The sequence below is a fragment of the Eptatretus burgeri genome, chromosome 8 (assembly GCF_056783735.1).
Source record: "Eptatretus burgeri isolate ZD-2024b chromosome 8, Ebu_testis_v1, whole genome shotgun sequence".
NCBI classification, from domain to species: domain Eukaryota; kingdom Metazoa; phylum Chordata; class Myxini; order Myxiniformes; family Myxinidae; genus Eptatretus; species Eptatretus burgeri.
The window spans coordinates 26,300,697-26,313,146 of NC_140968.1; the positions used below are offsets into that span (position 1 = coordinate 26,300,697).

Genomic DNA, 12,450 nt, shown 5'->3' on the forward strand with positions numbered 1-12,450 from the left:
CGTCTCCACTCAATCACTAAAACAGACAAGGGAACAGAAAAATAAAAGAAAATCCTCCCTTTGTTCCAGCACTTAGCCGTGTGTTCAGAGATGATCTTTTCAGAGCCTGGCGATCCTCGAAACTGCATAGCCACCACGCGGGAAACGCACAACAAAACGGCACCAAATCGCTCCTCGCGGTCATGTACGTAAGGTAATTCGCACGGATGGTCTTCAACACCAAATGGCGCCGCCTTTCTCCTTGATCATACAACAAGACGATTGCTGTGGCTCCGAGACAAGGCGAAGAGACGGGCTCTTCTCCTCCTTCTCTCCTCAGAAACGTACAAACTTCACAACCCAGCCGAACAGTCAATGGCTAGCGTCAGAATTGCAGTACGTGAACGAATTCACACCAGCACGAACTAGAACCATGCTGCCTTCTTGACCGTGTCGAGGAGAAGCCAGAGAGGACGGTCCTATGTGTTCTGACCGCTGTCTCTACACTATCCTCCTCCCCCTCACATCACAACGACCAATGATAATCCTCGGGGGCATGGCCTGCCGGTATGAAGCTGGAAACGTGGGGTTTTTGCCTGCTTGAAAACGTTCTGCTATGTCGTTGTTGGCGTAAAAATGTGGTTCTTTTATTTCCAGCTTTGTAAATGCAAAAACGTAGGAATAGGTCACATGGAGCAATCACATACTGGGAGAAACTAGCCTTAAACCCTACCTCGTTAACACAGCACCACCCCCTCCGTGTGGTGACACATAATCTTAAGCTGACAGATTCCCTACTTAATTTACATCAAGATGTCTCCTGCTCGTCCACGGGTCATGCTACACGATACAATCCTATCTTTACGATGAAATTCCTCCATATACCCCACAAACATAACACAATGTTGTGCTTAAGAGTCATTTTTCCACACTATCACAACTACCTGGGATTAAGTACAATGATCAATAGGTACAGTGATAATTCAAGCAGAAATATCATTGAAATCGACCTGAGGTCTAATCACAACTAATTCACACCACATTAATAATCCATCCTCCGTTAGGCAAAGTCATTCCTCGAAAAATCCTTCTTTCCCACAGCCAACACGGCTGAGCTACTGCTTTGTACATCAATGGAGTACTGTTTTCCTCTATGGGCTGGTGCTCCAGCATCACATCGGTCTCTCTTGGATTCTGTGGAATCTAAAGTTCTCAACATAATTGGAATCAACGCTACGAAGACAAGGCACAAGACATGTTGCTCTCACATTGCAGGGAGGTTGGTGTTTTCTCATGCCTTGGTCCATAATCAAATCTCCCAGTCCTTCATCCCCCCCTCAGCAACTCCAGCATCCATGCGTTCTCCAGTGCTAACCCCATCCTGGTTAGATTTCCAAAATCCAGGTTTAATGCACACCTCAACTATTTTGCTCCTTCTTCCTCCCATTTGTGGAACTGCCTTCTGGAAACGATTCAAATCACATTCTTCCCTCCAAGGCTACAAGCAACCAGTAAGTGCAGCACCATTTTCGCCATCCCTACCCGCGATCTTTTCCACCCCGTTAATCCTAACATAGCAATCTTGCAGGTTACTTTGTTTCCTCCTGTCATCACTTTCCTTCATTCCCATGTTTATTTTGTCCAACTTTAGCCCCACTCTCAGTACATTCACTTTTTACCATTCGTCACCTCATTATTCCAACTCGACTAATGTATTATACTAGACGACCCGTGAACCCGTTGGGTTCCCGTTGTGACAGCGGTTGATAAAAAAAAACATTTCAAAAAAAAAAAAAAGATAGCTCCAGTGAACTATACCACTGAGGTTGTTTGCATTGATCAAATACTCCCGAAGAGTGCTTTACTGAATCTGGAATTGATTTTTTAATAATTTTTTCGTTGCCCGATTTTAACGAAACTTGATACTGCACACTGCAGGAGAATAGTGAGGAAGGTGGCACTAAAATATGTGCGCTATCGTGTACCGTTTTGACAGTATTTTGGGAACATACATACATACATACAAGATGAGAATTTTAGTAATATACTAGACGACCCGTGAACCCATTGGGTTCCCGTTGTGATAGCGGTTGATAAAAAAAATCATTTCAAAAAAAAAAGATAGCTCCAGCGAACTATACCGCTGAGGTTGTTTGCATTGATCAAATTCTCCCGAAGAGTACTTGACTGAATCGGGAATTGATTTTTTAATAATTTTTTCGTTGCCTGATTTTAACTAAACTTGAGACTGCACATCGCTGGAGAATCGTGAGTAAGGTGGGGCGAAAAGTTTTGCGCTATTGTGTACCGTTTTGGCTGTATTTCGGGAGCATACTGTTGCGGGCTGGCGGGGTCGGGTGAGACTACCATGACATGGGGGAAGATTCCTACCAGACTCCTGGATTTGTCGATTCCTACCAGACTCCCTGGATTTGTAGGCCGTCGCTCACGGATAATTCCGTGCCGCGGCAGGTCGCTTAACCGACTGTGTACGCCAATAACTCAACCGCGTGACCTAGGGTCCTCCCGTCTATGGAATCGGGTTACCTAATTAATCACGTGGTTCGATTACCGGGGAAGCACGCCCTCGGTACGCCTTGTCCGAACCGGATCGGATCACTTCTCCGGATCGGAAGCAGCCGAGTGACACTGCCAAGGACGTACCGGCTAGAAGGAACGGATCATTGGGAATAAAGACCCGGCTAAACTTAGATTCGAACCATGCTGGACCAATGGGAGAAAAGACAAAAACGAGCAGGGAACATTCCTAATGATAATAATTATTTATTAACAAGCAGGTAAGGAAAAGTATGTGGTACGACAAAGATTTATTGGTTATGTAATGCAGGGAAAGAGGAGAGAGGTGTGGTGTGACAATAATACAAGCAACTTACGAAAGCAGACACAGTGCAGACTTGACGCGAGATTAATAACAGTTACAACTAGAACGGGCACTCGGTAGAGCGCATACCTTCGCCGCCGCAACTTTTTTCCAGGCACATTTGAAAAACGTCATTTTAAAACGTCCATGACGTCACAACCGTCAGTCCGATTGACGTCAAATTTGGTGTGTAACCTCCTTGAAGGCAGTCCAACAAAATGTAATGATAAACACTGAAAAATTAAAAAGTTGAAAAATGACGTCATCTTTTGACGTCATTTTGACGCACTTCTGGGGACGTCACGTCCAATCTGGGACTACCATTCTGAAAGCTCGTAGTTCACTGAACGTTTTAACGTTGGTTTCATGTCAATAGCTCTATTAGATCTGAAGCTATGCCTACAAGTATATTTTGACCTTGAGTGTGACCTTGACGTTGACTACAGAGTTAATTGGTAAAACCTGTACATCAATAAACAGATATTTTGGTACTGATCCTAATGCCTGGATTTGGGAGACTTTGCTTTATAAATATCAGGACATTTTAGCCACAATTGAAAAACGTCATGTTCAAACGTCAATGACGTCATAACGGTCAGTCCGATCGAAGTCAAATTTGGTGTGTGACGTCCTTAAGGTAAGTCCTACAAAACGGTATGATCAAAACTGATGAGATCGAAAATTGAAAATTTACATCATCTTGTGACGTCATTTAGACGCACTTCCGATGACGTTACGTCAAATCCGACACTACATATCCGAAAGGTATCTCGTCATGGAACAATATGGCGGTGGTTGCATGTCGATAGCTGTATTATGAAGGAAGTTATGCTCAAGAGTGATTTTGACCTTTTCATGACCTTGACCTTGACCTTTGGCCCGATCGCTCCCAAAATCTAATCAAATCGTCCTTGGATACTCACGAATCATCCCACCAAATTTCATGCAATTCGGTTTAATACTTTCTGAGTTATGCAAATAACAAACAAGCACACATATTCACAAATAAATAAATACACAGCGACCAAAACATAACCTTTCGCAGAATGCGAAGGTAACAATAATGCACTTCTACAGACCTACTTAACAGACAGGCGCCAGCACACTCAGACACACACAGAAAAAGAAACCCTAATGGGAAGGGACTTTTGCAACCAGGGAGGGAGGGGGTTGAGGTTATGCTCCCGGTACCTGGGAGTTTTGGGGGAGGGGATGCTCCGTGGTGCGGCACCCGACAGTAGTCGCGTTGTCTCTGGCCCAAGCCGCACGTGTGGAGCCTGTGTTCTGAAGGAGGAGCTTGAGTGGAGAAGGACAGAGTCCAGAGTGTGAGGGTGGAGTAGTGGGCGGGACCAGGCAGGCGGGTGGACGAGGCGAGGCGTGGGTGGAGACGAGAGGCAGGAGGTGGTTCGTCAAGGCGAGATGTCGGCGGAGTCAAGAAGCAGGAACACACTGCGTGAAAACACCACTCCGAATCACCCCCACGCCCAAGTAGAAGCTTCTCCGTCTTTTATGGAGCCCAGACTCAGGGCAGGGGATCATGCCGAATTTGACGTCATCGCCTGAGTTGGGTGCTTTGATTGGCCCCGACCCCTCACGTGGTCTGCCAGCTTGGGCCGGGTTTTGGGTAGACGTTGGTGCAGCCCCCCCCCACACCTTACTACTAAAGCGTACGTGACTCGCCGCACATGTCGGGTTTCGGGTAGACGTTGGTGCAGCTCGCCCACTTTACTGCTAAAGCGTTCGTGACTGATTTATCCCAGGAAAGAAAAGAAGAGAAGAGTGGGAATGACATGGAGGGGAAAATGATTTAATAACCCTATTATACTATCGCAACGCACTCCCCATTGCCCCACTAAACAAAAGGAAGGGGTCTATCTACACGTACAATAATGGCATAACTTGTGGTGTAGTCTGTGGGCCCACGGGGAGGGGCATGATGATGATGCATGATGGGCGTGATGATTGGAGGAGTGGTCGTGGTGGTTATCGTATCTGCAAGGGATATAGGGTGTGCGCGCCGTCTGAGGCGTCGTAGTAATACTGGAGTCGCCCGGCTCGTGAGTGTGCCGAATACGGAATAAAGGGGAGCCGCCGGGCAGAGTACGCCCGCGCTCGCATTTGTACAACACAGCTCGGCTCGACTGTCCTTCCGCTCGTGTCTGCCTGCTAAGCATCTCCCACTTCACTACAGTACATAACTGTCTTGGGACACCTCTCTGTTGGATGCATGCGGTTCCGAGAACCGCAACAATACATACATATACAGTATATACAAGATGAGAGTTTTAGTAAAAAATAAATAAATATATATATATATATATATATATATATATATACATATATTACATACGACTCTTGTTACTCGGTATCGATGCCCCAGTACAGTAAACACATCCGATTCATATTCGTGTGTAAATTAAAATACTCTCTGGTCATTTCTACTCAAAGGAAGTATTTGGCCGAGTTAGAAGGGTTGAAAAGTACAATTATTTCCACGTCATTTTGTTATAATTTTAAATGACTTCTCAATACCAATCTCCAAGTTATATCATCTGTGTTCGTCAAGTTTGACGTTCTATAGAAGCAAAAGGGAGGTTATGACATGGTTCTCCATGCCAAGCACATCAATCTTAATCAAGGGAGGAAACCAAGCTGTCAGGCGATGCTATAAAGTGCTCCCTTATTACTGAACAAGTACAAATCAAGGATGTGCGACTGGGCCTCGGCATCACGACAATCGACATCTTTAGTATAACATTTACCTCAGGCCCAGCGTGAGGAAGCCTTGAGCTCCCGCCACTGTTTAACTCGATACATAATCTTCGCTTTTCTTCTTTCTTTCATTTTCCGATGACGGAATTTCCATAATCCAATTAAAGTATTACAAATATATACACTTTACGTAACTAATGTTGTAAAAAAAAAAAAAAAAAATCTAAAAAAAAACAAAAAAAAACGAACGCCACGAGGTGCGAAATTAAATTAACTACTTTGTCATGGCCGACAGCGAATGAACGGAGAGAAAACGTCAGAATATTCCCTATTTGGAGTAGTGAAATTGTTTTCAGATCCATCGACACATACATACAAAAAATAACACAGAATACTAATTCATGAAATAATCTATTATAGCCTAAAAAACACAAATCGTTAAACGTTCAAATGTTATTGATAATAAACGAAAAGCCTCCATTTGACAGGAAAGCGAAAGATGAATATTTGAAAATGAACAGTTACAAGCGCACTCAGTGGAGCGCAAACCTCCACCACACACAATGCCTGATCCACCAGCACACATCGGGCCCAATACATTTTTTTTTAAACATCATGACACACACACACAGTAACTGCATCGTTTTTGGCCTGATCTCTCAATTGTGAAGAATCACTTTAAAAACTAGAGGGGGAGCACTCGGGAGAGTGCAAAACCTCGGCCGCCAATACTGCTGGGTCACTCAAGTGAACCTTATATCTTATACATTAAATATGATGTCAACAGTGCTGAGTTATAGTTCTTTTCTCCAACATTTTTTTTTTTTGGGGGGGGGGGGGTTGGAAATCACTTAAAACATGTAGAAATGAAAAAAAATCCTCTTAAAATATGTAAAAATGCAAAAAAAAAATAATTTCCTCTAACAATTTGGGGGGGGGCGTAACAATTTTTTTTTTTTGGGGGGGGGGGTTGAAAATCACTTAAAACATGGTAAAAATGCAAAAAAAAAATTTTTTCTCTAACAATTTTTTTTTGGGAGGTTAATTTTTTGGGGGGGTTGGAAATCACTTAAAACATGTAGAAATGCAAAAAAAAATTCTCTATTTTGGGGGGGGGGAGGGTAACAATTTTTTGGGGGGTTGGAAATCACTTAAAACATGTAGAAATGCAAAAAAAAAAATTCTCTTAACAATTTTTGGGAGGGGTAACAATTTTTTTGGGGGGGTTTGGAAATCACTTAAAACATGTAGAAATGCAAAAAAAATTCTTCTCTATTTTTTGGGGGGTGGGGGAAAAAAATTTTGGGGGGGGGGTTGGAAATCACTTAAAACATGTTGAAATGTTAAAACATGCTAAAAAAAAAAAAAAAATTCTCTAACAATTTTTTTTTGGGGGGGGGGGGACCAAGTCCAAAATTTAATGTCATGATCCTTGGACCATACCTAACCCCCCACCAAGTTTCGTCGAAATCCGTCGAGGAGTTTTTTCCGTAATACTGTTCACAAACAAACAAACAAACAAACAAACAGTAAGGGGTGAAAACAGTAACCTCCATCCATCTTCGAAGATGGCGGAGGTTAAAAATTAAATAATTCTCGTATCCAGATCCGGATTAGGATCTTCACTAAAATCGAATCAGTTCGTCCTTGTGACACACCCAACGTGTCCAAAAAATTCCATCCAGATCCATCAACAACTTTTTGAGATATCCTGTACACAAACAGACAGACGAGCCGGTAGGCGACATGGGTTGTCGCTACATAATTGCATACTAGCATGGGCGTCCGCATAAAAAAAAAATGCAGGGGGGGGGAATGTTATCCTGAGATCGCCGTGTGAAGTGTGAAGACATCTTTTTGCTAAGATTACTGTAAATAACAGAACAAAATGTTAACAATTCTTCAGGTAGAAGACGCACGATTGATCGAATGTCATGATATTTGGCGTGGAACATAGTGTTTTTTCGTTCATTCCTTCTATGTTTTGCTGCTATTTATTTTATTTCAGTAACAAAACTCATGCTAATTTTCTACGTCGGATTTTATACAAAATAATCAAACGAAATGCTCTTGATTTGATTGTTATAGAGTCTGGGGAAGACCAGTGTATTAAATTTGTATTGTTATGTTAACCTCATTTTTCTTATTTTTCAGGAATGTGAAATGGATATCAGGAGGTTCTTTAAAAAACGTGTCTGATAACTCAGACAACAATCAAGACACCCCGGGTACATCGGAGACGCATGTTGAACCAGCAGAGCAACCAATCAGATACCACCCCAAACACCACTTGCGAAAGTGGCCAATGACTTGCCTCATCATCTGGACATTGGATCATTCGTCAAAACCACAGAACATTTGACCAATAATCGAAGATATGACCTCCTGATGAACACATACGTCCCACCAACTGATTACAGCTATCAGAACGATTCACAGGGCTCCCGGTGTTTCCGCCACATGTAGATAAACCAATATTCTCCATGGCTGGCCTACTCAAGTCACTTGAAAGGTGCTCTGTGCAAATACTGTGTGCTGTTCCCTCAACCAGTGCACCGAGGTCCAATGGGTGTGTTCATCGTGGCTCCTTTTGTTAAATACAAAGACTTCAATGAGTGTGCGAGGAAGCACATGCTTTCCTCCTGGCACAAACGCGCACTGCAAGATACCAACAATTTCCTCACCACCGTGCAAAGGCCAGAGTGGACCATCGTGAGCCAGATGGACCGAGCAGTCAACAAAGCGGTCACTCAAAACCGAGAGAAACTGTTCCCCATACTATCCAGCATTCTGTTCTGCTGCAGCCATGACATTGCATTGAGGGGGAAGGAGAGTACATCGGGGAACCTCTGTGACCTACTGCGATTCAGGATAGAAGCAGGGGGACACGGTCCTGAAGGATCACATGGAGGGCGCAAGCAAAAATGCGAGATACACATCAGTTTGTGTACAGAACGAGCTGATAGTCCTCTCCGAAGAAGTAGTAAGAGACAATATTGTGGAAGCTGCAAATGAATCAAATGGATTCTCTATCATTGCAGATGAAACTGCTGACATATCAGGCACCGAGCAACTGTCCATTGGAGTACGATTTGTTGTGCTGCAGGAACAACGGAATGACTCAGCCACCATACGTGAGGAATTCCTTGGATTCATTCCACTGGAGAGGGTGGACGCTGCAACAATTGCAGATACTATCATCGACCAAGGAAAAAAATTTGGTCTTAACCTCGACAAGCTCCACGGCCAAGGCTACGATGGATGCTCAACCATGGCAGGAAAAGACAATGGTGTACAGGCCCGTATCAGGAACACCTATCCCAAAGCTGTTTTCGTGCACTGCTCTTCACATCGACTGAATTTGGTGGATCATGATCTGAATTCTGTCGCAGATGTGAGGAATACGACTGGAACTGTGAAATCTATCATTAAATTCTTCCGTGACAGTCCCAAGCGCAGGAGACTGGTTCCAAATATACCTTTGTTGTGTGAAACCAGATGGAGCGCAAAGTACAAAAGCATCCGCATCTTTTCAGACAACTTTTGTGATATCTATGCACAACTGGAGCAACTGGAGGCAAACCAGCAGGAGTCACAGAGTACGCGTCAGACGGCGTATCAGCTGAGGTGTGCTGCAGGAACCACAGTGTTCCTCATTTGTCTGAAGATCATTGTGAAGTACTCAGCGATGTTGGAGCCAGTGACCCAACAGCTGCAGGCAGTCGACATGGACATGTTGGGAGTCCGAGATCACATTGACCTGTTGATGAAGGCTTTCCGAGCTCACCGGGATGGTGCAGACCGTGTGTTCTCAGAAGATGTCATCCCTGAGGTGAAAACCTTGGCAGAAGAACTTGGCATGGACTTGACTATGCCTCGGCGATCTGCACGCCAGGTCCATCGGCCGAATGTAGGAAGCTCCATTGAGGAGTACTATCGCCGCACCATCTATGTCCCGTACATGGATTCCTTGATCCAGTCTCTGGAAAGTCGCTTCGGTGAAAGTAGCACGCCATATTTTCACATTTTCGCACGACATCCGAGAGAAATGCAGCAAACAGAAAGAGATGAATTCAAGCACATCGTTTCATCTGTCAAGGAAATGTATGGAATTGACAACCTTGTAGAAGAAGCTCCAGCGTGGTATGACGTGCAGAAGCATAAGCCACTGGATGACAACTCTCTGGGTATGATCGAGATGGTGAAGAGACCACTCTGTTCCCTGCTGTGCGCAAGGCTATCCTCATCGCACTGACTCTGCCTGCAACATCATGTATGGTGGAAAGGTCCTTCAGCACACTGCGCAGGGTGAAGACCTGGTGAAGATCAACGATGAGTGATAAACGTATGTCCGGCCTCTGCATGCTAAGTGTCCACCGCGACAAAGTGAACAGCCAGAAGACCGAGCTAATGAACAGGGTCATTGACAATTTTGGAAGAGATCCCCGACGGCTCCAATTCCTGTTCCAAGAGTAGCAACCTGCTCTAACTGAATGAACTGTTGAGAAATGTTTATGTTATTTTATTCATTTTGTATTTTCCATGTAATTTTTTTCAAATTTTTGATTTTCCAGGGGGGGGGCAAATGCCTCCCCCCATTGCCCCTTCCTGCCGACGCCCATGCATACTAGTCATACAGTTTTTGACGGATCTGGCTGAAATTTTTTGACAAAGAGGTTGATTATAGTGTGCATAAAAGCGCGGAAGCCAATTTTTGATTTTCGAAAAAATATATATATAAATATTTTTCGGATTTTTTTCAAAAATTTCAAAGTCCCGTTGCGAGGCAACGGTGGCGTCCATAGCAACGGTGCTCAAAAGCATACACTTAGATCCTGGTATGAACCTACCAGTCAAGTTTCATCAAAATCGGTTGAATCCTCTGGCCTCCAGAGCTGTCCATTACATACAAACAGACAGACGGAAAACCTGAGAATCACGGTAGTCAAGCGACCACCCAACAAAAAAGGGGTGAAACCATAACCTCCTTCACCTTTGGTGGTGGACGTAATCATTCTCTCACATTCACTCTTTTCTCTTTTCTTTTCTCGTTCCCCGCCCCTGAACCCGGCACCACAACAGTATTACTGACCGTACGCGGTGCCCCGACGTACAGCCTCATCAAAGATCTTCTTGCTCCAGCCAAACCTTCTGACAAGTCGTTTGAAGAGCTCGTCAATCTCATGAAAAGACATTGTCACCCTAAACCGGGTAAAATCGTCTCGAGATATATATATATATATATATATATATATATATATATATATATATATATATATATATATATATATATATATATATATATATTTTATACCCACCCATGTTTCGATGCTGTGCTGTGCCCGTGTCCGAATAAAACCTGTTGTTCCCACTTCAGAGGCTTCGTCCCGGTCCATGGAGTACATTACAGGGGCGACGAGCATGTTTTCGTGCATCGGCATATTACAAGAATACGCAGTGGGGGATGATTGGGAAGACCATACCGATCGTCTGAAGCAGTACTTCGTAACAAACAAAATGGACATTGATGAGGATGCTGAAGGACGGCGAGCTGTATTGTTACGAATTTGGAAGCCTTTTGCACACAGTCAGCAGTCCCATAGTTTAGTTATTTCGTTAAGTAGATGTGGATAGTTAGAATCCCTCCCCTTTGTCTAATGGGTTAATGTCATGTGTGTGCTGTGGGTTTCTTTTGTAGTCAGATTTTTTTACATCTTTAAATCTGCCAATGCCAACAAAACCCTTACTTCACTCCTCCTCCCACTCTGCGGGCGAACAAGCGCTTCACCCACCGAACCTTCACTTCACACCATGGCACCATAACGCACTTGTTTATGACTACGGACGTGGGCGGAGCCCCCTCGCCTCGGAGCTCTGACTCTGCCCCATCAAAAAAAATGTCTCCCCTGTTGACACTGGGGAAGGCAAAAGAGCCTCTCTCGGGGGAGGAGCACCGAGACGCCGACACGCCCCTCCTCCAATCACGGCTGGCCACCACGACACCCGAAACCCCTTGTCCAATCCGGAGGCGAGTTGCCAGAGAAACGGATCCCTCCACCCCACATGGGGGGGGGGGGATAAAAAGAATCATGAGGCGCTCAAAGACGAGTGGTGGTACTTTTTCGGTCATGCCTTGGTCATCTTGGTTCCTGTCTTCGTTCCCTGGTCATCGTCGTCATTCGTTGGTGGCTGGTCGTCCATAGGATCCTGGTTGCTCGCTGGATTCTGGCTGTGGGTTTGAGTCCCACCGTGGTGGTTCGTGTGCGCTCGTTGGATTGTGGTTCGTGTGGAGCGCTCGAGCTGGGGACCCCGATCACTTTAACAGACTCCGAGCTCACAAGTGCAGGTCGGCCAGACTGCATGAGGCGGCCAGGTACCCGACCAAACTATAACCCCCAGCTTGCCTATCCTCCGTGGCTGGAGGGTCCGAATAAAGGCCAGTTGGCTCCATTTCTTTTTGGGTGTGTGTGTCTGTCTATGGCCAGTCTTATAAGTAGAATTGCATAAGTGCCTTGCTTATTGTACATTGCTATTTTGTCGGATTAACTCTGCTCTGTGTCTCCCTTCCTGATTATTGTGAATAAACCCCGTGTTAAATGTACCAGCTTGTTTTCTGTGCTCTCTCATTGGCCGAGCATGGTTCGGGTTTGAGTTATAGTGAGGCCAATTGTGCCGTACATTGTTATTTGGACCGGCGCGGCTTTGGTAATTCCCGCTCGGTTACGCCAGAAAAGAGTCGGTAACAGCGACTAGGTTCGGACAAAGCCGGCCGAGGGCGTAGATTCTCCGGGAGCTAGACCGTGCGGATAATTAGGTAAATTGGAATCAGACAAAAAGACCCGAACTGCGTGGTCGAAATATTGGCGTCCACGGTCCAT

At 44.8% G+C, this 12,450-nt stretch overlaps 2 protein-coding genes across 4 annotated transcripts in view; one reads left to right on the forward strand and one right to left on the reverse strand.

Annotated features, from left to right (window-relative positions):
• Positions 1 to 5,834, reverse strand: part of SEH1L (SEH1 like nucleoporin) — a 55,779-nt gene extending 49,945 nt beyond the window's left edge. Inside the window, exons 1-2 of one of the 3 annotated variants that reach the window (XM_085891252.1) lie at positions 5,623 to 5,780; positions 4,052 to 4,309 (exon numbers count right to left, since the gene is read on the reverse strand). The gene's annotated coding sequence lies outside the window, so the exon portion shown is untranslated. Of the gene's footprint in view, positions 1 to 4,051; positions 4,310 to 5,622 lie in introns of those variants that run through there. The other 2 variants (XM_085891251.1, XM_085891249.1) reach the window with 2 other exon arrangements.
• A 2,643-nt stretch (positions 5,835 to 8,477) lies between these two features.
• On the forward strand, positions 8,478 to 9,827 carry LOC147021371 (52 kDa repressor of the inhibitor of the protein kinase-like). The gene has a single exon (XM_085890439.1). It carries the CDS (start codon positions 8,478 to 8,480, stop codon positions 9,825 to 9,827), a length of 1,350 nt encoding a protein of 449 aa, XP_085746565.1.
• Positions 9,828 to 12,450: the final 2,623 nt, after the last annotated feature.